The sequence below is a fragment of the Zingiber officinale genome, chromosome 1A (assembly GCF_018446385.1).
Source record: "Zingiber officinale cultivar Zhangliang chromosome 1A, Zo_v1.1, whole genome shotgun sequence".
NCBI lineage: Eukaryota > Viridiplantae > Streptophyta > Magnoliopsida > Zingiberales > Zingiberaceae > Zingiber > Zingiber officinale.
Genome location: NC_055987.1, coordinates 155,239,232 through 155,265,959, shown reverse-complemented (window position 1 = coordinate 155,265,959; position 26,728 = coordinate 155,239,232). Strand labels below are relative to the sequence as shown.

Genomic DNA, 26,728 nt, shown 5'->3' with positions numbered 1-26,728 from the left:
ATTTAATCTTAAATATTAATGAGATATTTTACTAACTCAATAGTTGTTATTAATTGAATGATTAATAAATATTCCGACAATATAAAATTACAACAAATAAATATATTAAATGAGAAAAAAAAAAGATAAAAAAGACTTTGGAAGAGAGTGTTTTTGATTTACCAGAACCATCGTTAAGAGGATTCACTATGCCATAAGCGACCTTGGAGCTAAATAATGTCCGCCTAAATATTTATGGATATGAGCTTGCTTTCACTGTTCAAGCAATGAAGTTGCTGAACTAACGACATGAGTTTGAGGTGGACATGAACATGACGATATTTGTGCTGTATTAATGGGCAACCAACAATTAATAACATAAATAACATTCATAATGAGTCATGAAGGAGAATCAATTATCCCGAGACTATTATATAGTAAGAAGGCGTCAAATTATCATCTAGATATTCATAGTTTAATCTCTAATTATGATATATTTATAAAGATTTTTCTTTTAAATTGGACACACAACCACGAGATACTAGGCTTTGTGTTACTTGCTGCGAGCGTTTTATAATTTACTCTGTCAATTGGAGGGAAATTTTTGTGAGACGACGGGATTGGTTATCCCAGGTTCAGTATTATCTGATTCATCATCATAAAGGATAATCAATTGCCTCGGGATAATGGTGTAACGACATGACGTCTTCTCAGTTTCTCAAGCATATAAGTATCGAGTTTTATTTTTGATGAATTAACGGTATAATTTTTCTTAATATACGTTGACTTAAGAATATTAGGTTGATGGGTCATCCACTGTGAACACTTCCTTATTTATGCTAGTGGGTTGTGAGAAAATTTTATGCAGTCAGGTTGATCATCCCAAAATTAGTTGATGTAAACTTGATACCTGGTGCTAAATTAAAAAATGAGAATCAACCGTGCTCAGGGATACAATGCGATGATAAACGATAGGACGAGAATTCAAACATCATCTAAGACCTATTACATATGAGTAATTTGAATTACTTGTGATGTCGGACTGTCCATCAAGATTAATCTGTGCTTCATGATTTATTATGGTGGTAGGTAAATTTTTTTAGTAAAATTAAATTAGTCATTTTGAGAATGAGCCCGATAGTAAAAATTGAATACCGGAATAAAAAAAAATCAACAAATGTAAAAATATTTATCAACAGAAGTAAGTATTGTGTTTACCAATATAATAAGAACGAAGTAAAATCAAAACACAAACCTAATTTTATATTTTAGTGCTCTTTTTAACATTTATAAAACTAAGTATCGAGTTTCATTTTCAGTAAATAAGTGGATGGATTTTTCTGAATGAGGATTGACGTAAAAATATCGGGTTGATGGACCGTCCGAACTAATTCAATATTTCAATTAGCTGAGTGAAAAAAATATAAAAATTATATAAAAGCTCCATTATTTATATATTTTAAATTCATTTCCTCTTTTGACTCCTTTACTTCAAGTAATTGATTTCACAGAGCTGCTCCACTCAATTTATAGCTGAACGCTGGTACGCTACCGCCACCGATTCGAAGTTGATTTATGAAGGCATGAGGGTATTCACGTCATTTCACGAACTCTTCGTGTCTTCCTCTCCACGTGCCGCCTTCTCGTCCGTGTTTCTTCCGGCAGCTTCACGGCCTCCTCTCCTCCTCCACCTGTACCATTCGTCCTCTCTTTTGTTCCATCGAACTCTCCAGAAACCCTAGATCTTCGTCGGTTTCTCCGCATGAAACTCCGGTCGATCCACTACCATAGTGATCCTCAAGTGACGTTTTTCCGACGGAGGAACTTCTCGTCCTTTGGCTGGCTCCCTCGTACCCGAGATTCGATCGTCCTCCACTGCCACCATCGCTGGAGGAGCCGGAGGCCTCTGGTAGTCTTGCGAGTCCGTGCCTCTCTCGACGACCTCTTCCGCGACCTCATCTCCGTCTTCCCCTCTCCAACCTCGCTCGACCTCGTCTTCACCCCCGCCATTGGATTGGCCGCAGGTGCCTCTCTCTATTTCTCTAACCTTTGGAATCGAACTCTTGAAGCGGATGCCGTGGTCGGCGATTGGGTTTTGTTCACGAGCCCGACGCCATTCAACAGGAGCGTGCTCCTCCGATGCCCATCAGTTTCCTTTGAGGACGGCGGCGTTCTTTTGGAGGGAGTAAATGACATGCTTCTGAGAGAGGAGCGGCACTACGTGAATTTGAGCCGTGGGGGGATACCTGTCTTGAGAAAGCAAGGAGAAACGAGGCCAGAAGAGGAAATTCAATACCAGAGGCTCTGTTTGAGGACCGATGATGGTGGAGTGATATCGTTGGATTGGCCAGAAAATTTGGAATTACGGAAGGAGCATGGGCTGGACACGACGGTGCTCATTGTGCCGGGAACTCCCGAAGGAAGTATGGGTAGATGTGTCAAAGCATTTGTGTTTGATGCCCTCCAACATGGTTATTTCCCCATTGTTATGAATCCAAGAGGATGTGCTGGTTCTCCTTTGACGACGCCAAGGTAAAGAAAACTATTTATCTGGGTTCATTGCTAGGAGAGACTTGATATTCATATGGTCAATGTGATTGCAAGGATTAGCTAGCTGAAGCAATCTTTGGTTCAAGCAACAGTTAAGGTACAACAGAGGGTTTTTGGATAAGTATGTTGGTAAACAATCTAGAGACAACTAAACAAGACTGTATGCCTTTAACCTACAATTTTGTGTTACATTCTTTTCTTATCTTACTTGTGCATGAGAGTGCAATGTGAAGCAATTGAAGGTAATAAGTGCAGAACGCCCCCCATAAAATGCAATACCAACTGAAAGATCAATTATGCCTTGTCTGACTTAGAAAACTTCTATCAAAGAATGTGCCAAATATCTGAAAGATTAGAAAATAGCACAATTTAAATGTTATACTTCAAATTGCATTTAACAATGTTTCGATTGAAGCAACAAAATAGGCTTTATACTTTTTCATAAATTATGTTTTTATTTGTACTACATTTGTTAAATTTCTGTGGTTACTTCGCCTTTTAAATTCATTCCACATTCTCTTTCTGTTTAATAAGTCATCTTTGGAGTTGAAGCGATCTTCACAGAATGAATGAAACCGTAAGAGCATATCTTGTTTGCTGAGGTAATCTTGAAGTAATCTTGTCGCCTTCATTTATAAGACAACTGAATCAGTTCAATATTGAAACTGAGTAGAGCCTTGAATTTAGTATAGAGTTGGCGACTGACCACTGGGTGGAAAATAGCAAATTGCCTTGCCAAATATATTATATTATCATCTAGTAACTGAATGTAACCTTGGACTCATTATTCAATTTGAACAGAGATTTGAAAATAAAATGTGTGAAATTGCTCAGAGATGTCAAGATGAACTTGAGAACTCCTTAACTTAATGCTAATTGCCCCAGCCATTATTCCAGAAAATTTGGTGTCAATCTTGTTAGGCGAAAGTTAGATTGTGATGTTGCATTGTTAAACTTATTCTTGGTTTTGTGATTATGCAGGCCAGGTTTTGTTAGGTATTTTTTTTAAAACCTAGCTGGTTGAAAAATGACAACAGAAAACTTTTCTCCTGGTTCAGAATGAAATCTTATAGCACTTTTTTTTTCTTCTTCTGATTCTCTCTTTTCTGGTATGTTTAATATCACAAGTATCTAGCCCATTTTTTTTGTGAAGATTATCACTTATCTTGGTTGATCAAAATATTTGTTATTTGAAATGTCTTTTCACCTGTTTGTTATCTCACTCTATCTAGCAAATGTTTTCTTCCATTTGCCTACTCAATTGATTTGTTTCTGATTTTAGAACACCTTTTTAAGTGTTTATATGCTTGCTGTGTCTAATGTACAATCTGCATGACAGTTTAAAAATAATTGCAGGATATTCACAGCTGCTGATAGTGATGATATCTTGACAGTGATCCAATTTGTCAGCACAGTAAGGCCCTGGACAACAATGATGAGTATTGGCTGGGGTTATGGTGCAAATATGCTTACAAAGTATCTTGCTGACGTAGGAGACTCAACTGTTTTGACAGCTGCTGTTTGCATAGATAACACATTTGACTTAGATGAAGCTACAAGGTCATTTCCTCATCATATCACTTTAGACCAAAAGCTCACAAGTGGATTGGTGAATATTCTACAAGCAAATAAGGTGGTTAATTGTTTCAGATAACAATAGTCCTGACTGCATCGTTTTCTAGGTGGTGGTATATAAATTATAGTTATTTGTAGAGAAATCACCTTCATCTTTTTTGAAAATGGAGAAGAGATGGAACCAGCTTTTATATTTTTTAGATCCATTAGTCCAATTTTGTTGGTTAGATAGTAAAATTGCCTCTATTCTTTCAGGAGCTATTTCAGGGAAAGGCTAAAGGCTTTGACGTTCGAACAGCCTTATTAGCAAAGTCTGTTCGGGATTTTGATCAATCTATATCAATGGTTTCTCATGGTTATCATAAAGTTGAGGAGTTCTATTCTATGGCTAATACAAGGAACTCAATTGGCAACCTTAAGATTCCTGTTCTTTTTGTACAGGTATGTTTCAGACTTGAGTTTAGTTGGCAGTAAAATCATTTACAAACTGTGCACAGCACTCATGTTCTGTGTTCTTTATGAAACATTTAACTTTGTTCTTTTTCATCTTAAAGGAGATTAGTATAATCTCACGAACACCATCATAGATATTTTGGCATTATTAGAGAAAAAAAAAAAGGGCAGCCCGGTGCACGAAGCTCCCGCCATGCGGGGTCCCAGGGAAGGATCCATTGTACGCAGTCTTATCCTACTTTTTGCAAGAGGCTGTTTCCAGGATTCGAACCCGTGACCTTTTGGTCACATGGCAACAACTTTACCGTTGCGCCAAGGCTCCCCTTCTGGCATTATTAGAGAACAAATACTATAAATTTAAGTGTTGTTATCTTGTTCAAAATACATGGTCATTATAGCTCTTGGATCTATGTTTTTCAAGGACACTATTGTTGTCTATGTAAACTATTGCTAATATTTTTATACAATTGCATGCCACATTGTTATTGGTTGGCAAGAAACATTTCATTGCAATATGAACAGGGTAGCCCTTGATCAGTATAGCATTGTAATGTGCATTTTTTGTTTGTTTGTTTAACTTGGTTTGGAGACACATGCCTGTGATTCTTTGCTGATTGTTAATTTTACTCGAGGCTTCATTCAAACATGATCAACCATCGAGTTGTGTTTTTGCCTCTGGAATCAACCATATAGTTTGTCCAAATAGTATTTCTTCTTTTATACCTATGCACTATGGTACATTTTAGGAAAGTTTCCTCAAGTCCATAAGACCTATTTATATTTGTTTGTTTTAAAATTCAATTTTATAATGTTAAGTATTTAATCCCATCAAGCACTTAATCATGACTCAGAAAATTAAGATATATCAATGCACAAATATATTAGTTTACCCCGTCATGGTCGGTCCCAAGCCTGGATAAAGGAGGAGAGTTGCGTTAGGTTGTCAGTCATCGTTAAACTATGGTAAATGTTCAATAAATGAATTCATTAAACTATTGTGCTAATGCTAGGTTGTTCCCCGAAAAGAACGCGTTGCAGGGTCTGAGTTAACGTCACGACAAGGACCGTTACATCTTCAGAACTCGGGTGTAGTATTCAATATGTTGTCAGCCATCGTTAAACTATGATAAATGTTCAATAAATGGATTCATTAAATTATTGTGCTAATGCTAGGTTGTTCCCTGAAAAGAACGCGTTGTAGGGTCTAAGTTAACGTCATGGAAAGGACCGTTACATCTTTAGAACTCAGTGTAGTATTCAATATGTAAGAGTTCGCATTGCAAGTCCGATTGTAATGTATCGGCAAAGACTGCTACATCTCCATGAGAACTTAGGTGTAGTGTTAAATAGGTAAGAATTCTTGAACCATAAGTTGGATAAGAACAAATATAATAAGAAAACTAATAGTCTAAAATTTAGAGCATGAAATATAGGAACCCTCACTAGTAAAGCAATGGAGACAGTAGATACGATGATTAGGAGAAGAATTAGTATTTGTGTGTACAAGAGACAAAATGGGTAGGTGAGAAGACAAAGATGATAAAGAACTCTGGTTTTAAGTTATGGTACACAGGAAAGTAAAACAAGAAATGGAGTGAGTATTTTTGTAACTAGTTCCTTAAAAGATGAAGTTGTAGGAGTAGTTAGAAAGCGTGATAGAATTATAGCTCTCACCTCAAGTAGGATTAGATGAAGATACCAAATCAAAATTTTAGGATGTCTAAGATGAAGTATTACAAAATATCCATCCAAATAAAATGATTTTAATAGGAGGCGATCTAAATGGACATGTCTGAGTAAAAAACTAAGGAATATGAGAGGGTGCATAGGGGTTATGGGTTTGGAATAAGAAATGAAGAAGGAAAAAATATATTAGATTTTACGATAACATATGACCTTATACTAGCTAATTCATTTTTTTAAAAAAAGAGAACACTTGTCACGTTCAAAAGTGGAAATAATAAATCGCAAACCGACTTTCTTATAATTAGGAAGATGGATAGTAAGATTTGTAAAGATCTATACACGACTCCTATAATTAAGTGGTAAAAGTTAAAAGATGGGAAACAAAACATATTTAATGAGAAGGTAGGAGTACAAGCATTAGATGAAATATTAAGTGACTCTAATACGACATGGGATAAGATGATATTAAAGTTAAAAATAGTAGCCAAGAGTGTACTCGGCGAGTCAAAAGGGCATGCACCCCCACCAAGTAAGAAATCTTGGTGGTAGAATAAAAAAGTAATGGAGAAAGTGAAGGAAAAATGAACAACCTATAAATAATTATATATTTATAAGAATGAGGAAAGCTTAAAAAAATATACAATAGCCGAGAAAGAGCTACAAAAGTAGTGAATGAAGCAATGAAACTTTTGAATGGTTATATCGAAAATTGGATACAAAAGAAGGGGAAAGAGACATTTATAGAATAGCTAAAGTTAGAGAGAGGAAGATAATCCAAACAAATCTGTATTCAAGATGAATACAATAGAGTACTTAGTAAATGATGGAGAAATAAAAGAGCGATGGAAGAAATATTTTTATTAACTCTTTAATGAAGGTTTAGATGACCAACTTAATAATTTAAGTAAGTCAAATGAGTATAGAAATTTAAATTTTTATCGTAAAATTCAAATTTCAGAAGTAAAACAAGCTTTAAATGAGATCCAAAATGAAAAAACCATTAGACCATATGATATTCCGATAGAGGTGTGGAAGTGCCTAGAAAAATAAGACATTGAATGACTTATAAAATTATTTAACAGGATATTAAAGATGAAAAAAAAATCTGATCAATCGAGAGTAACTATTCTAGTTCCCTTATATAAGAACATGATAGACGTACAAAATTGTGTAAACTATAAGGGTATTAAACTAATAAGTCATATTATGAAACTTTGGGAAAATAATAGAAAAAAGATTAAGGAAAGATATCACGGTGACCGAAAATTAATTTTTAATTTCGGTTTATGCTTGGAAGGTCGACAATAGAAGCTATACATTTTCTCAAACAACTAATTGAAAAGTACCAAAAGCAAAAATAAGACCTACACATAGTATTCATTGACTTAGAAAAAACTTATGATAGAGTCAGAATTCTAAAAAAGAGAAGGGTTAGCGTAAACTAATTAAAGATATGTATGAGGATGTAACAATCAGAGTGAAGACTTCATGCGGATTAACTAAAGTATTTTCAATAAACAATAGGATTAATTAAGAATCAACTCTAAGTCTCTATCTTTTTACCCTAATCATGGACGAACTCTAGACACATTCAAAAATCATGGTACATGCTGTTTGTAGATGATATTGTTTTGGTAAATGAGACACGTGAAGGAGTAAATATTAAACTAGAATCTTGGTGGGAAACTAGCAGTGAAAGGTTTTAGGCTTAGTAAAGACAAAATATATAGAATTTAAGTTTAGCAATATTAGACGTAATGAGACAATTGTTAGATAGGAGATGACGAGTTGTCTGAAAGTTTTAAGTATTTAGGATCATTTTTGCAAAACGATGGAGGGATTGAAAAAATGTCTTACATAAAATATAAGCAAGATAATTGAAATGGAGGAGGGCGTCAAGTGTTTTATGTGATTGCAAAATATCTCCAAATTTTAAAGGGAGTTCTACAAAACGGCGATTAGACCTGAAAGTTGAGTTATGACTCGAATACATTAGTAGAAGATGAGAGTTGCAGAGATGAGGATGTTAAAGTGGATGTGTGGACATACGAGGATAAACAGAATAAGAAATGAGAGCATTAGAAAGTCGGAGCTGCATCTATTGAGGAAAAACTCCAAATGACCGGTTTACGATGGTACAAACAATAAATGCTCCGGTTACTCGATATGAAACTATGACAAATACACACATCAAACGAGGAAGAGGCAGACTAAAAAGACTTGGTTAACAACAATAAAACAAGATAAAATTTATTTAAGTATAGATGATGATATAGTAGAGGATAGAGCCTAATGGCGTAAAAGGATCTATATAGTCTACCCCACCTAGTGGGATAAGACTTAGTTGTTGTTGTAGTGCACAGATGCATTTCTTTATGTATTGTAGGAAATTGGTTGCTGATGGACTAGAATGATGACTTGTGAACTCATAGCAAATGACGATCTCAAAGCGTGTAATCACTTTTCTTAAGGCTTCGATGGACCAGAATGATGACTTGTGAACTCATAACAAATGACGATCTCGAAGCGTGCAATCACTTTTCTTAAGGCTTCAAGTCACCCTCACCAACAACGTGCAACTGAATTCTCTAGGCTACCATGAGATAAACCACCCTTTTGTCTTTTTGCACTGCCAAGACAAGCCTGTGCTCTACTCTGACTCAGAAACAATGTCACTAGAATTGACCATCAAAGTTAATCAATCCGATAGTTACAGTTTCATATACAGGGAGGAAGTAGGTTTCCATTACAGAGAGAGAGGAGGATTGCTATGAAATCAGTTGAATTTGAGTGAAGTTTACACAACCTATTTTAGTCCTTGTATAGAAGAGTGCACATTCTCTTGATTTTGGTTAGACACTCTTAGACTGCAACTATTCTACTTTGATATGGGCCCTTGCATGATCTAAATCACATCAGTTTGAGAGACTGGTTCACTTAGACCCGTTGGTTTGATAGGTCACACCACTTGAGATGAAATCAGATCGTTAGTTTCATGCAACTTGTTGGCAGATTGATTATCTTATATGGTGGTGCAGATAGAGTACACTTTCCTACATGACAATAAAATGAACACGTGCCTCAATGTAACTCAGGAGGATGTTAAAGTGCATCAATGAAGTGCCACATTCCATCTAAGTGCTGGTCACATCTATGCAATGCTTAGCAGTGCATCATACTGCTCATGTGTGTTGCATATGGCCTCACCATGGTGACTCCAATAATTCAATGTTTTTAAGATATGATTATATGCAAGATGGTATAATTGATAGCCTCAATCTTCCACCAAAAAGTAGAAGTGAGACTAAAATTCTCATGTAAATTTCCTGCTAGCTCCAAGAGCTCAACATATATTTAATGTGATGTACAGTAGGCATCTCTATTATTGAAAGCCTCACAGCAATTGTCTAATACATAGTTCCCAAACTTTATCCTCTCTTTTTTTACTTTTTTTAAATTCATGGCACTTTCACGTTGCTTAGTCTTTTTCTCTTTAACTCATGGTGTCTATCATTCCAAATCTCCGAGAGTATTAACTTTGTTTAGGAAGACAGTTTTAAAAATTGAGCTGGCAGAGTCTTGGATTTCAAAAATGCTGATTCCTGTCTTTGAGATCAAGATTGTGTGGTAGACTCTTGAGTCTGAGATTACTTTTTTGAAAGGTCAGCCCTATTAATCAAATATCTCTAACCGTGTAGATTAGTTGAATTTTCCTTCTCAGATTTTGACTCTTCCTCGGACTTATTCATTCCATTTCTCTGATATTTAGGCTGACTTTATTATATCATGTAAATCTCTCTCATGGTTCTGGAACTCTGCTTGCTAATTCCGTGGTCAGTCAGAAGTAATGGTTAATCAATTTCTATGAAGTTTTTCTATGTTGAAGAAGTTTCTGCTTTTTCAAGACCAGAAATAATGGTTTTTGATATTCTTATTGAAGCAAATTATAAAAGGATAAATATCTTTTTAAAAGATTTGAAAGTGTGATCGATTAGATGTATGTCTATAGAAATGTATAAAATGTAGATTGTTGTCACGCCAGTTGGCATAATTACATTCTGGAGATACAAATTATGGTACTTTTTGAGTTGGGATTGAGGTCAGTGCTGAAACTGAGATTTCGAACCTCCTTTGTAGGCACAGTATGTATAATCCCATCCGCATTTCTTCATCTATAAAATTTATTTTTCTGATACTTCTGAATTAATATTCATAGTGGCACATGCATTTTAAATTAGTTTTGATTCTAAATTAATATTGACACTTTCATTTTGAGGTGCTACTTTACAGACTGATGATGGGACAGTACCATCTTTCTCTATTCCACGTGGCTCAATAGCAGAAAATCCATTTACAAGCCTCATTCTTTGTTCTTGTTTGCCATCCACCATTAATGCAGCCAAGAATTCTGCTACCATTTGGTGTCAACAGCTTGCTATTGAGGTATCCTTTGGCTATTTTTCTGATTATTTTATGATTTCTGATTTCAGGCATGCCCACAGATTGGAACTGACAGTCCTCAAGCACTTCTTCTGCACATAAACATGTTGCTATCGATGTCCAATAGTTGAATTGGTGTTGGATACTTCAGTTAAACGCCTTGTTACTTAAACTAAGAATGAGCCTATTATTACTTCTTCCATAAACAAGTATGATATGACAAGTACGATAATACTTTTCTAGATGTACAGAATATTCTAAAAATCTTTTAGTTCAGGAAAGGGGCAATTCTCGACATTGGCATTAACATACTTAGCTTATGATACTCCTGGAACCTCATTCCTCTATGGGTGTTCTTGACAAGAATGTCAAGGATTATAAAACATGGAGATCCCAAAAGGGATACAAATTAGAGAATAGTTAGTGTGCAGTTTGGTCTCATACAGCTTGTTTTCATTACATATTTCTGCTGGCATTCAGATTTTTGTTAGTTTATTACTCTCTATAATTTGTTTAGTTAGAATTCTATATTGAGCAATATACAGTGAAAATTTAGAAATAAAATTTGATGGATAAATAAGTTTTACTACAGAATACTATATTCATTATTTGCAACAATTTGTGTTGCTTAACGTAATGGTTTCTCACAATTTGTCTTAAGAGTTTTTAGTCTCTTGTAGTTATGTCATCACCATTTATAGTTTCTCCCTATAATATACATAGTTTTGGCAATGTTTGATTCTGATTCTGCATGTACTGTCCAGTGGATGTCAGCAGTGGAACTTGCTCTTTTGAAAGGTCGCCATCCTCTTTTAAGAGATGTTGATGTCCCAATCCGTCCTTCGAAAGCCAGTACATTTGTTGATGAGGAAACACCAGAGGAAAGATTTTCAAGTAGCAAGAATGGGCATTATGATTCACGACAACTATATATAGGCCAGAAGACGGCAGATAGAAATACTTCAGGGAAGCTTATCCAACAAAATTCTGTCAATGAACTTATCACTTATCCAATTGATAATGCACTTAAACAACTCCATACAAAAAATTTAGGCGATATCAAGGTTAATTCACACTCAAGGAGTGAGTTAAGGAAGATGGAGAGTCACCATGATCAGGAAAGTACTTTTGAGTTCAAGAATGATAGTGAAGCTACTATCACAAACGAAGATGATGAAGCAAGCAAGGTTTTGCAAACTGCAGAAGTTGTCATGAACATGCTTGATGTTACTATGCCTGGTACTCTTAATGATGAACAAAAGAAGAAGGTATATGTCCAAACTAAAGTATCTTCTTGAAGTTTCTACTGTTAAACCATTCGCGCTAATTTACGTCTATCTCCATCATTGACCTTTTAATTTTGATTTGTTCTATTATGTATGCAATGAAAGCAGACAATTTTTGAATTGACTTAGTTGCTTGCAATTGTCACAGTAATTCAGTAAACCAAAGGCTTCACGTTTGCATAATATATCTTTGGAAGGAGAAGTCCAATTCATGCAGCATGTAACAATTACATATTCTGTCAATTCATGTTCTGGGCGTTCAAATATCCATTTTGTTGAAATTGTCAAAGTTCTATGGGGGCAACCTCTATGATTTGTTGCAGATATTGCTCCTTTGCTGTTGTTACCTAAGTTTGGGACTGTGAAGTCTTGTAATTTTTGGTTTAATAATTTTCAAAATTGACCAATTTGACTTGAAGGTTTTACATTTATGCATTGTTTTTGATCAGGTGTAAATTTACTTTTACCATGATTTAGTTACATGATCTTGTTAATAACCATCATTGATTTAATATTTCATGTTTTGCTGAAGCACTGTATGGATCCCTACCTTTCGCTTTTGATTTTATTTAATAGCTTAACTTGTCAGTAGACAAATGACAAGTTAATTTGGGTGATGTGTCTTGTCTCCTGTTTACCATGGAATTTCATTGCCTTTATAAATGACAATACTATTGGGCGGTAATGTTTTCTTCTTTTCCTTGCCTGTTTTTTCACATGTCAATTCTTATTCATCATATCTGGCGATTAACCAAAAATATTTATTTTCCAGAAATTATTCTAGTTATGTAGAAACTTGTGCTGAAATATGATCATTGATCATTGTGCTGTTTTTTAAATTAATTAATTAATATTATTTATTTAATTTCTTTGTTTGACAATTGGTTCTTATTCTTTGTTTCAAGTTACTTGTTTTTTATGGGATTAAATTAAACATTTCTTTGGCATTTACTATAGGTTATTTCTGCTGTTGGGAGAGGAGAAAATCTTATGAAAGCTCTTCAAGGAGCTGTCCCAGAGGATGTCCGTGGAAAGATCACAAGTGCTGTTACTGACATTGTGCAAACTCATGGAACAAAATTGAATTTTGGAGGACTTGGTAGAATCGGTTGGATTCCTGATATCACATCAAAGGTAAAGATCCAAGACACAGTAAAAGATATTTCAGTGAATGAGAGAGAATATGCTGGGAGAAATTCAGGTGCTGACCAGGAGGGGAGAGTCCCAGGTGATCCAGCAAAATTAACCTCAGTGAGTGGCATGCAAGAAAACCTCGAATTGTTGGAACAAAGAAGTTCTCAATCACCTGGAACGCCTGAATCTGGATATGAACCCAGTCAGAATAATTATACAGAAAAGACCAGTTACCTGGTTGAAGGGGCTTCTGATGAACAGCACAAGGTTAGTTACAGCCATGGAATAATTGATAGGTATACTGAAGATGATAAGGTTCCGAATGATGCCCACGATATTCCAAATGGTGAAGAGAAGAAGCCAGCTCAAAAAGAAGAGCAAAATTTGTCAGTTTCAGCATCTAATTCTGAACAGTCACTTTCATCAGGCATTTCAATATCAGATCACCAAGTTATTCAACAAGAAGTCAGTGAGTTCCAAAAGAACGACGAGAAAGGTGGTCCAGATTTGCTTCAAACTTCAAATGGCACTGCAGGACCTTCTGTAAGTGTCACTCAGGCATTAGATGCCTTAACTGGATTTGATGATTCTACACAGATGGCTGTTAACAGTGTTTTTGGAGTTCTAGAGGATATGATTGATCAATTAGAGAAAAGTAGCAATGAAGAAGATCATGAAATGAAGAAAGCGGAGGGTGAGGGATCTCAAGTTATTTCAGCTTGCCATTTTCCTATCAAATCAGACAATTGTGAAAAGATAGAGGAAAAAGATAGTGGATCAAGTGAAAAATCAGTTGTAACTGCATCCAATTATAAGTTAACTGAGGTAGATATTTACCCTAGAAAGGTTATGGAGAGAAATGAAAGTATGGCTGGTGAAGGAAATACTTTACAAGTTGATTCTTCTGTAACTAAAATTAGCAAAATTGATCCTTTGCAGAAGTGTCCTCTAGATATCAACCGTTATTATTGGGGCTCACCATATGAAGCCTGTCTCCAGATGTATTTTGCTTCTCAGTATCCAAGGCCAAACCCATCTGATTTAGACATGACAACTGATTTATTCCTTGACCCAGAAAAAGGCCAATGGAAAATGCCAGACCAAGCAACAAGTTTAGGTAGTAACCAGGATGAAGCCTGGAAAGTACCAACAACTATCAATCGTCATAATGAAAATTGGCATCAATCAGCAAAGCACAGTGATAAAGATGATGCTATTGAGACATCTTATGTAATTGTAAATCCACAAGATTCAAAACTTAAGGGCCAATCAACTGAAAGTATACATATCAAGGGTGGTTTGGATGCATATAAGGAGGTCACATTGTCCTTAGTAAGAAATAGTTTATTTGATGCTCTGAAAGTTGAAGTTGGTCGAAGATTGAGCATTTCTATGTTGGATGAAATTGAAGAGGTTCTTGTAGATGACATGAAACTAGTTGTTGATATGGTAAGCCAAGCAGTTATTCTGAACCATCACTTAAACTTGAAACCATTATCAGAGATTGGTGACTTGAGATTGGTAAAATTTGGTACATTAGGAGGAGGAAGCACAGTGCAAATAATATCTTCTGTTGTTGAGGAAACTAGATATTTGAAGAAGGTTCTTCCAGTTGGTGTAATTGTTGGTTCATTATTGGCGTCCTTGAGAAAATATTTCGTAATTGCTGCCTTAGATGACAAACACAAAGATTATAAGAAAGTTGGAAAAGTTGAAGACGAACATTTGTCAGAAGAGTATGCCAGTAATGAACTTTATGATGATGAAAAGGATCTTGCTCATGTTTGTTCTAGTGGTGAGGATAAAATGACCAAAGTTAATACCAATCATGATGGAGCCATGTTTGGAGCTGTTACAGCTGCCTTAGGTGCTACTGCATTATTAGCACGCCAGCAGGTAAATATGTCATGGAACATAAAGTGCCTTACTGCATTTTGTGGAGCTCTTTGTCTATTACTTCTTTCTTCATTAGATTATTGTCAGCTTAGCTTTTCACCTGATACTTATATTAGATTGTCATTGCTTTTCTGTCCCAAGATTTGACACAAATTTTTCAGAGTAGTAATTGCCAGAATTTCTTTTCTTGAGAATCTACACATTGATCATCTTCATTAAACTCATGATCCTTTTTCTGTTTCTACTTCTAGTATTATCATGTTCTTGCTGTAATAGTTCAAAGTACATGCTCCTTTCTTGCCATATTCTAGAACCTGAATGTTTAATGTGACATTTATTTTGAGTGGCTTGTAAATCTGCTAATTCTATTCTGTTCTAAGTTCTTACTAAAACCTCTATCATATGCAGATGCTTACATGTATATAAAGTCAGTCTATCCTTGTTTATTTGTCTCTTGCATGTATGATTGTTTTCACAATCGTACATGCTTCTTTTGGTAATGTAATCAATTTGCCCGTTCTGGATTATATGATTAATATTTTTCCTACTCTTCACTTGATGATCTCAGGAACATGACATGTAAATCTCCTTGATTGAATGTTGATCATAACTATAAGGCCTCATTGATATTTCAAAATTTTGGCCTGTTTGCTGAAAAAAATTATGTTCACATTTGGTTTACTGTTTCACTAGTAATTTTCGAACATGCTTAACCAATGAATTGTGCCACAAAATCACAAACAACAAGAAAGTGATACTCATGCATGATAACAAAACAGTAATATTTTATAAGAATAGAAATAAGTTTAACCATGGTTTGAAATCTTATGTTGTGCCAAACGAAATAGTTTAAACATATCATTCCGATAAATTATCAATACTTGATACCATTTGGCACAAACAATGACTCCTACTTCATCTTGGCACGATACCAAAAAAACAATATCATTCTAGTCAAAGGCTGAAATTTCGGCCAGCACGGTTCGAGATTTTGAACTTTGATTTTAATAAAATTAAATTAGACAAGGTTTAATTCAACAAAATAAAATACAACAAGTATGATGACATAAAAAAGAAATGCAAGAAAACCGATTACAATAAAGGGATGAAAAATCCCTAAAGTTGTACAAAAATTCTAACACCTGTAGAATCAATAATTTGGAGCAGTCAATATAACATTGCACTTAGCAATCTGACTAGCCAACTCTATCACCGCCTCAGATTGGTTTGGAAGCAAACATAAATAAATGATGTCAATGTACGCCCTTGATATCCCTAAGATTACATGATGCCCTGGTAAGGCATTGATGGCCTGACAGTCATGTGTCTCATGATATCTTTGAAGTCACATGATAACCTGGTTAGGTCTTGGCCACTTGAATCATTATACCCCTTGTAATGGAACTAACCTTCATGTGCTCTGTCATCAACACTTGAAATCACACTAATTACAGGCTAAAAGGCTTCTTGAATGAGTTTAGGATGCATGGAATCACTCCCAAAATGTCTTAATATATCTCATGTCCTAAATATAACAATTATCAGCCATACTGTTGCTTCTTCTTTGTCTAAACACCACCTTTACTTGCCAAATCCTGCCAAACCAAGCACAGATATCCTGTAGTCTCTCTTTGCACACGGATGGCCAAGCCTTCCTCAGAAGGCTACGTTGTCTACAATCTTTAATTGTCACAACCTTCCTTGCTCTTCTCCCCCAAGCTAGCTCAGTTCTTGATTGGATTCCATGTTGTTTGGCGTCAAGGATAGGTGGGATTGATGGTTCACATGAAAAATAGGTTAATGGTGCCTTCTCCATCTCTAACCACTCCTCCGATGCCAGCTGGGCCAAAGCCAATTTCCACTGTTTCATCCATTTCCACTCCTCACACAACCAATCTAGAACATGCAAAGGTTGTTTCCCACCTCTGCTTCTACATTCTAGTTGCATGGTCATTCCCACCCAGGCATGGTCTTGAGCCTTATTAACAATAAGCTTCTAAGATTTAAACGGGATCCCATGACCTGCTGCTAAGACTGTCATGTTGTGCCTATCCCACAACTTTCAGCATGCCATGCCAAATTGATACACCAACTCCCCCCAGTAGCATCTCATCTGTCCTACATAAATTTGAACAATCCAATGGGATATGTCTTGTTTCACAAAGAAATTGCTGAAGCTAGTAGCCCCTATCTGACTCCACCAGATTTTAGCAAAATGACAATCCCTTGGTGAGTGCAGTTGATTTTCTTCCACTATGTGACACCTAGAACAGTCCCCACAGCCATTCAATCCCCTTATGATTTTTATTGCATTTGTAAGCAGGCTGTTTTGGTGAATTTTGCACTAGAATAATCTGATCTTTTGTAGGTCCTTTCCGGGACCCCGCATTGGCGGGAGCTCCGTGCATCAGATTGCCCTTTTTTCCTTTGTTTCGTCATTAAATTCTGATTACACATCTGCTGACCTTTTTGTACGCTTTTATCTTGACTTGGTTTGCAATACAACTGTCATTCTCATTAGCATAAACCTCATCTGACTGAAACGTGTTACTTAGCTTATTAGTAATTTAATGGAAGAAACTTCTTCCTGCATAATTCCTATATTTTCATGTGAAATTTATCAAAATAGGAAAGAATAACCATCATCTTTGATTTTACTGGCCCAATCGAAGCTATTAAGAATTAGTCAAATTTGTTTTTTTTCAAGATTATAAGAAAATACTGCAAGGACTTTCTTTCATTTATATGTTGCTCAAAAAAATATTGTTCTTTGATCTTCTCTATAACTTTCTTCTCAGATAACTGGTTTAGACTTTAGAATCCTATAGCATCATTGGTGGTTGTATTTGGTTCTCTTAATGTCTTTCTCTATGAATTCTTCCTTAGTATTTTCTTGCATTCGGGGCTTTTTTAATTGTCCTCAGAATTATATAGCATCATTATATGTGGTTATATTTTGTTTTCTCTTAATAGCACTCCCTACAAATTTCTTCCTTTGTATTTTCTTGCATTTGGGACTTGTTTAATTGTCATCATTTTCACATGGAATTGCAAGCTAGTCTGTGGTTTTTGTTGTATCGATGAGGTTTATGATTTATGTTTTGTACTTGCACTTCTAGGAACTACTATTCAGGTTCATCAGGTTAATCTAACTGTTTACTGTTAACCATGAATGTTCAGCAAAAGATAAGGGATAATGAGAATCAAGTAATAGAACCTCCTTCAAGTGTCAATGCTGAGAAAGGATCTCAAAATGTTCAGCCTACAAGTTCCGAGGAGCTATCACAAGAGAAAAATCCAATTAGTATTGTGAGTAATTTAGCTGAGAAAGCCATGTCTATCGCTGGACCTGTAGTGCCCACAAGAGATGATGGGGAAGTGGATCATGACAGGTGTGAGACATTTATATTATTATCATACTTCTAGAAAAGAAAACATTTGTTTTTTGTACCTTCTTGTTTTTTTTGTTTGTATTTTTTATATCATTCTTCACTAACATTTCTTTGTTAAACATGTAAAGATTAGTTGCTGTTTTAGCAGAACTGGGACAAAAGGGTGGATTGTTGAAATTTGTTGGAAAAATTGCTTTGCTTTGGGGTGGTTTACGTGGTGCTATGAGCTTGACTGACAGACTTATCTCATTTTTGCGGATTGCTGAGCGGCCTTTGTTGCAGAGGTTAGTTTTGCAATTGCTCCTACTCAGTCGATAAATTAAATAGCATGGATTCATTCTGTACAGCTACAATTTTTTTAGTTATTCAATTGAACTTGGAATACATTTCAAAGGAAAATGCATTGGATGCCTTTGTTTACCCAGACACTCTTGTCTTTATTGGATGGATTAAAATCTCGTTCTGTTTCGTCTGAGCAAAATATTTCGTGCCGCTCATGGACAGGCACAAGCCTCTGATGCCGGCGCTCCCCGAGGCCCCGTGGACGCATTGCACTGGCTTGGTGACCCATCCTGAGGCGTTGTTCTAGCCCGATGACACGTCACACGGGCCGGAACAGTGGGGGCCAGGGATTGTTTAATTTAATTAAATAATTTGCATTAACAGTTTTAATCAACTTCTAACTATGATTGAGATAATTTAAATAGGCTTAATTAAAGCCTAATAAAATTATCCTATATATATATATTATATTTTTAAATATTTAGATTAATTTTTTATTTTTAGTTAATACATTTTATATTTAAAAAATACTGAAATTATATCGGCGCGACAGTCCAGGATTGAAACCTCAGCACAGTTTGAGATTTTAAACTATGCTTTACGGCGTTGATCGTCAACTTAAATGAGGAAGTCCCTTAGTGGGATTGGACACTGGAAATTTGGATAATTTAGGTGGATCTGAACTGTGCCAACTTACCATAGTTAAATAGTTTAAAATATTACCATCAAGTCTGAAGTTGGACTAGGGGGTATTTCATGCAGTTGACACTGGATTTGTGCTTGGGATGATTTTCATTTCAATTATGGTCTTCCTTTTGTATTTTTGACGTGTTTAGCTATCAAGGTTGATTGATGAAATTACCTTGATGGCTTCTATGCATGAGCGGGTAGCTGGACTATATGAGGCATTTCAGGATTTTATAGGGAGCAGTGCCCCCTTTGGGAGGGAAAAAAAATGAAATTTGGGATACCTGTTGGAAAATTTCCAACTTTAGCTGCAACGTGTGGGAAATTTGCCAATTATTGGTGTTTTTCCTCTGGTGAAAATCCCACTGGACCCAGCTAAATAATTCAACTAGTTTTGGTTGCAAGCTGCAGTTTTTTTTAAACTACCAAAGACCTTTGTGAGAGGGGATTTGGCACAAAGAAATAGGCCAATACCATTGATTCTTCTTTCTTTAATTTTTTTACTGTTTTTTATGATTTTTGTTCAGGTTTCCCTTTCTCCCAGTACTGCTCCCTCAGAATTCAACATGTCCATTGCATTGTTAGTGATTTTCTCTTGTTTAATCTTCTAGGGCTATGTGTTTCATTCCCATCTTGTATATCTTTGTATAACTTCAGTAGAAAAAAATCCCCATATCCTCATATTACAACAGTTCTCTTAAGATTTTATTAAATAAATAGAGATTCTGTGAGCAATTAGGAGATAATATAATACTCTTCATAGGCACACTGGTTCAATTAGCCAGAACAGTTCTAATGATTCACATAAATAAAAAAAATAGATGCGTGCGAGGCATTTTCTTGTGGTGGACAACTAATAAGTTATATTCTGAAGTTAACTGTTTTCTGCTTGTTACTTTAGAAATGTTCATGTTCTTTTTCGGCTTGATGCTTCACATAGCCTATATGTATATATTTTCTAGGTACTAACATCAGAGTGTGTTATCTTTAGGATTTTCTTGTTTGGCTGCATGGTTCTTCTACTATGGTCTCCAGTGGTGGTTCCCCTGCTCCCAACACTAGTGCAAAGTTGGACAATGAAGGCTTCTAATGTAATTGCTGAATATGCTTGTATTTTGGGCCTCTATGTTTCTAGCATGATCCTTGTTGTACTTTGGGGTAAAAGAATACGAGGATACAACGATCCCCTTGAACAGTATGGGCTCGATCTCACAGCACCCAGGGTAAATTTTTAATTTGTGCATGGACAAGGGCAGTTTTAGTTGTTCCAGTAACATAATTTTAGTAAGATGATTTGGCCTCACATTCTTCTTTGCACCTAATAGGTTTTGCTTTGGCCTCATTTAGTTTCACAAATAAAAAATTAAATGATTAGTGCGTCTTTTTTATTTTCTTCCTAGGTTTTTTTACTTCTGTTGTTGGTTTCAAAAATCCATTCTGGTAACCATTATTGTTTTTATCAATGGCCATACTTTTATCACTTGAAGAAAAGTTTCTATAGCGACATATACCTAAGTAGTCTTATAATCAGCTGATTCTCTGTAGGTCTTTGGTTTTATGAAAGGTTTGGTTGGAGGAATGGTCATCGTAATGTCTGTGCATTCCGTAGATGGATTACTTGGGTTTGCAAGCCTATCTTGGCCAGCTCCCACTTCATTTTCAGCTAGTCCAGTTGTATTGGTGAAATCATTTATCAATGTATTGCTATTAAGCATTCGTGGAATTTTAACAGCTACTGGTGTTGCTTTAGTAGAGGAATTGCTATTCAGGTCGTGGCTTATTAAAGAAGTTGAAGTTGATCTTGGTTATTACCCTGCCATCATAATATCAGGAATTGTGTTTTCACTAATCCATTGGTATATTCCCTTTTCCTGCTTTCTTTTTGATATCTTTCACATATGTTGTTTTCAGTTTTCTATGCGTAACTGATTTTTTACTTGTAGTTTTGGAAGCATGAAGCTGCCAATTGCTTTCTGGTAGTAGTTGTCTGTTGTCTTTTTTCATGACTTATCTTCGATAAACGGTGAAATCATATTATCTTAGAATTCTTTGCAGAATAAACAGGGTTCTATAATTTGGATTTTCCTCGCTAGATGATATTATTTCTTATGACTAGCCCTTGGAGCAAGTATGATAACAATTGTATGCTAGTGGGAATGCATAGTTTTCTTTCCATAAAAGTTTTAGTTTAACTCATTGTCCAGCAAATTCTCTGTATGTTTCCTTGCAAATTCATCTTCTACATTCATATGATGTCCAAAAAACATGACACCTTTATTCTTTAGTATCAGTGGATAACTACTAAGGAAATACCGTCAAAGTTGTAAATTTTTCTATTTAGTCATTTATATAGTATGATGCCTATAATGATTTTCAAATCACAGGTCTCTCCCTTCAGTACCTGGTTTCTTCTTGTTATCTTTAGCGCTTTTTGGAATTAAACAAAGATCTCAGGATAAAATTTATGTTCCAATCGGGGTGCGTTCTGGAATAATGTTCACCAATTTTACTTTGCAAACTGGTGGCTTCATCAGATATGAGGCTGGAGCTCCTTCCTGGTTAATAAGTAGCCATCTTCTGCACCCATTTGATGGAATTGTTGGCCTTGGTGTATGTTTCCTATTGGCCATTCTTTTCTTTCCAAAGCAACCTCGGGAAAAGATGCATTGACAGGTATTATAGTGCAGAATGGATGAACATGGCGGTTATATCAAATGCATTTCATGCTACTAATTGCACAAATGCTCAAAGTTGAAACTTGATCATATTTCACTCTATTTGTACAAATGAAATGCCTCATCAGAAGGATAGAAGTGCCATGATGTTTCCATAGGTTATCAGGGCATTGCTTGAAGTATCATTCAGCTGATTGTATTATTGCAGGAAGAAGAGCGGAAGGAGCATCAATTGACTGATCTAGTTCTCTCTAACATTAAAGCCCGTGCTTATGATATATTTACGGTCTAGTCAGTATTGAGTTTCTTAGGAAGCTTTCTGAGATGAGCTACCAGATTGTAGACCATTATTGGAAATATGACAAGCTTCTGGCTATCCTATATTACAGGTTACTCCAAATTTTCTGTTCGTGTCTTGTTCACTGCTTATTTTTTCTCTTCTGAACAGTTTTCAAATAGTTGTTTTTCTTTGTTTTGGTCTGCACTACACAATTGGGACTTGTAAGGTTATGATGTATATGTAGAAGGTGAAATGCGAATCCAAGCTGGCAGAGAATATTATTTTTTGTACTAGCATCCAAATTTTGGGTTAAAGTAAATCCTTCGGCCATATGGACGTGTCTTGGCTACAGTAGTTAATGAGCTGAGAAATGTGCACAATGGATCTTTCGATTTTGATGGTATCTGGTACTCATTTTCTTATTGGTTTCATATATAAGCTAGGAAAACAGAGTTGATGATGGATAAAAACAACCAATGTGGTAAGACTTGTATGACTTTCTACTCTGGTTGTCGCCGCACTGTGAGACGATAAGATGTTCACGAATAAGATGATGTTCTTAAGCTGGTGCAATTGACTTGTTGCTATATATATGTTTACATGTGACAATGAAAAGGTGCGCCATAATTTTTGTTATGGTTTCTTTCTTGCATAGCTAGAACTGACATAATCATGGCAGTATAAGCATGCAATTATCTTCATGAACTGTAGGTAAAAGTAAAAAAAAAACCTCAGGTGCATGAAATATGCATTCTTGTTAAGGCACCAATTCGTACAACGCAGGGAGTCTGGCATATTTTGCAATTGGCATTCTATGTTTCATAATCTAAAGCAGCAGTTAGTGCGTCAAAGTATCATATTGTTGGCCTCAAGTAGGATGAAGAGTCAGTAATGCGAAGGCCTCACTGCTGGGATAAAGGTATGTCAAACAGCCGAAGATCTCATAAACATAAAGCTTAATCATATTGTTGCATGACTAAGCCGTCTTAATTTTTCCGATCACAAAGCCTTCATATTAATGATAAAATTTTATATGGAGTGGTTCTTGGCCTTTGAACACTTAATGCGCAAGCCTGCTAATGGTTTTCAGGAACAAGAGGATCTTCCGAGGTCATCAACATGGAGTAGCAAGCATCCTGTACATTTGGGTTGCTGCTCTTCGTTGCAGAAAGACTCAAGCTAAGCAAGATTTTCTTTGTCAAATTCTGAAGATAACCAGCCGCTTAAGGGGAACGACTCCGGACTTTAATATCACTGCTTGGTATGTTAACTGCTTTTTTCCTCTTTTATGTTTGGTTATTTTTCTAGTTATGCCCTGCTTCTACTCGTTCATCTCTGCATTGTTTTTGTAATTATGCCCTGATTCTACTTGTTGTTCACCTCTGCATTTTTTTTTTCAAAAATAAAGAAAAACATTTCTCTAAAAGTTGTCAGGTAATCATTCCTGCATTCAGGGCGAGCCCATGCTCATTAATGGCTCAGAGATCTGATGGTGAGTGGCATGCATACTTACCTACAGAATAAACATCTCGGCCCTATGGGGCACATGCGTGTCATCGTAGATTTACTACTATACAAATATTTCCTCTGTCAAACTTTATTTCCTCCAAAGACTGTACTGAACTCATCTAAACCCTTGGTACTCCAACTCCATCAAAGCATATGGGTAGCAATTATAGATAAATAGTTTGCAGTATTTTGCATGTGTTTTCTTGATTTCTTGCTAATGTAAACATCACGAGCAATTTTAGTTATTTAATTTTCTTTTAGGAATAGGGAAGAAGAGAGTCGATGAAAGGAAGGAAAAGAAGAGGTTAATTTGGTGGAACTCGTTTGAGACAGGTAAACTTTCATAATTGACTTAATTTGGTTGGATTGGTTTGATTGATCTGAATAATCAGGGTGGTAGTACCATCAAATGCTGAAGTTGGTGTCATCAATCAAGATCAGCTAGTTTGATCAACATAGTATCGGGATAAACAACTTAATTTGATCAACCTGAATGATAAGGTTATCCAATATCATCAATCAACATTATAAGTCTAGGTTATCCAATATCATCAATCAAGATTATAAGTCTGTCTAATTCGACCAAGAGAAAGAATAAAAACTCTAATAGGATAATCAAATTAATTCGGCCCTGACTCTGCCATGCCATGATCAAATATTATGAAGTCTCTCAAAGCATAACTCCTTCCAGCTACTATCATCATTAAAAAATCAGATCAAATTAGTATATATTCATATCATAATTATTGTTTGATTCAATTAAACGGAAATTGAACTGAATTAACATCTGCTAATCATAGGATGGATGAGAGGTAGAATATGTTAATAGAAAAGTTGTCTGAATATAATGAATAAATTTCTGCTAGGCTAGAGTTTTTGCTGGCTTATTACTTTTAGCAAAAGTTATTTATCCAAAAAAGAAAATTAGTAAAATCTAACTAAAATTGAACTGAAAAACCATCCTAGCAAGTGCAACAACAAAAGTATTATATAGTTTCAACATACTGTCATTCTTTGATCTGTTAGGCCGGCAATAAAGTCACGTTCCTATTTGATACTAATCTACATAATAAATGACTCTGTTTTTCAAGCCACCATATGCATTCTACATATATAGTTTTATAAGTATGTAAGGCGTTAATCTTAACCTTTTTGTAGAAGTGGTGGTTTGTGAATTATATCTCCAAAACATATGATTCTTATATTCCTGTCACCTACATTGACCTGGAACAAAGTTCTTAGAATTTCAATAGTGCCTATAAAAGCAAAAACAATGACAAAGGCACATAAAATTAGCTGGTCATTTGTGATATATAATTTTAGTGTGACACTTTCTTCTGTTGGTTTTAACCTCACCTACATGAAAATAGGAGAGAAAAAGATGAACTTTGGTCAGAAAAATTAGGAAAAAACATGAAAGAAAGATCTAGTGCAAAAATTTTAAAAATACTTATTTTTGTTAGTGTTAGAAGGGTGTTCATGTTCAAAAATATTAAGACGGCATTCTATATCAAAAATAAAATAAAAGTTTCTTTTTTCATTAAAAAAACTTATTCTAGTGTCGTGTATTAATTTTAGTCAAAAAAATTATGTGTAATAATTTTATCAAAACTATTGCAGCATGGAATTACGTAGCTGTTTTAAATAAATTATTATAATAGTGTTGAAATAGTTTTGACTAAGTTGGAGCAATTTTAATTAAGTTAAAGTAAGTTTGAGTAGGTTGGAACAAAAATATTTTGATATAAACAATAAGTGTAATAATTTTGACCAAATTAGAATTTTATTGCTGCTTCATTTTTATTAAAATTGTTAAAATAATTTTGGAATAAGGGCATTTTTAAAATAAAAATAGGATAAGGCATCCCTTGAAAAAGGTACCCTTTTTAGCGATAACAAAAATAAGATCATGCTTTTGATATTTGGCGAAGACATATATAAATATCTATTTGCAATTTTTTATAAAATCACTTCACAAATTGCCAGCTTGTGCAAATGTTTTAATCCATTATACCTATTTAAAAAGCTTATTTTTGGATAGGAATTGATTATATTCTTTTTACCCACTAAAAACTTAGAGATGATCTATAAATTTACTAATATATTTGCTAAAGTATTTAATGTAAAAGTTATCTTTGTTTTTAATGTGTGTTACATATATTTACATTTATGTCTATTTAAATATGCTCGATTGAAAACATTCTATTTAATTGTAAAAGTTATCTGTTTTTTAATATGTGACATATATTTACATTTATGTCTATTTAAATATGCTCAATTTAAAACATTCTATATATAAGTATAGATACTTAAAGTCTCTCTGTAACAGTGTAGAATAATCAACCACTTCAATAAGTTCTTAAGATCCAAATTTGTTCGTTTACAGTTGTTTGTCATTGATTTGATTTTGAGTTTCGTTACGTAAACAAATTGGGTTCCAATTTTCTTTAATTTAACCATATTCCATCTGATTTTAAAAACACAAATTGATTGGAGGTCATCTTTGTCGTTGTCATGCACCACCATAGGGTTATGTGCCGGTGCACTGAACTATCTGGAGCAGATGGGTCTCATGTTTTCTGACATCTTCCTCCTAAACATCGTCGCCATTGTGTTTGTTTTACTTTTTGGTATAAGAGATAAGTGAGAAATATAATTGGAAGTCCTAAAAAAGACGAAGCAGAGGTGGCATTAATTTGGTTGATGCCATTGCCAGCCTCATCTAAAAGCAGAGTAGTTCCCTGGAATCCACATGGCCATGGAGCCTCTTAAATGCTCCCCCCTTCAGCTCCTGGCTTCATGACAAGACACAACCAAAAAGGCCCAGGGACAGTTGTGAAGGATAGGCTGTCCCTCTTGCCAACCCTCCTTCAAGAATCTATACAACAAGAGTTTCAACTCTAG

The 26,728-nt window shown here is 35.2% G+C and overlaps 1 protein-coding gene across 8 annotated transcripts; it reads left to right on the top strand.

Moving 5' to 3' along the window:
• The first annotated feature begins 1,562 nt into the window (after window positions 1-1,562).
• Window positions 1,563-26,471, top strand: LOC122038104. 8 transcript variants are annotated; one of them, XM_042597689.1, is made up of 17 exons: window positions 1,577-2,511; window positions 3,886-4,162; window positions 4,360-4,545; window positions 10,534-10,686; window positions 11,448-11,951; window positions 12,927-14,999; window positions 18,180-18,391; window positions 18,520-18,675; window positions 20,352-20,583; window positions 20,906-21,216; window positions 21,745-22,033; window positions 22,244-22,424; window positions 22,759-22,931; window positions 23,027-23,234; window positions 23,406-23,576; window positions 24,086-24,157; window positions 26,353-26,471. In XM_042597689.1, exons 1-11 carry the CDS (start codon window positions 1,742-1,744, stop codon window positions 22,028-22,030), a joined length of 5,160 nt encoding a protein of 1,719 aa, XP_042453623.1. In that variant the 5' UTR covers window positions 1,577-1,741; the 3' UTR covers window positions 22,031-22,033; window positions 22,244-22,424; window positions 22,759-22,931; window positions 23,027-23,234; window positions 23,406-23,576; window positions 24,086-24,157; window positions 26,353-26,471. The 8 variants fall into 8 exon arrangements, with proteins under 8 accessions (XP_042453625.1, XP_042453623.1, XP_042453622.1 ...); XM_042597688.1 differs by having other exon boundaries at window positions 22,542-22,931; XM_042597692.1 differs by having other exon boundaries at window positions 1,871-2,003; window positions 2,104-2,511; window positions 22,244-22,931.
• The last annotated feature ends 257 nt before the right edge of the window (window positions 26,472-26,728 follow it).

Excerpts from the sequence above, each read along its gene's own strand:
- LOC122038104 (XM_042597691.1), top strand. The coding sequence starts at position 1,742 with ATGAAACTCCGGTCGATCCACTACCATAGTGATCCTCAAGTGACGTTT. Across the intron at positions 10,687-11,447 it reads GTCAACAGCTTGCTATTGAG|TGGATGTCAGCAGTGGAACT; the intron begins GTATCCTTTGGC and ends TGTACTGTCCAG. Across the intron at positions 20,584-20,905 it reads TCGATCTCACAGCACCCAGG|GTCTTTGGTTTTATGAAAGG; the intron begins GTAAATTTTTAA and ends GATTCTCTGTAG.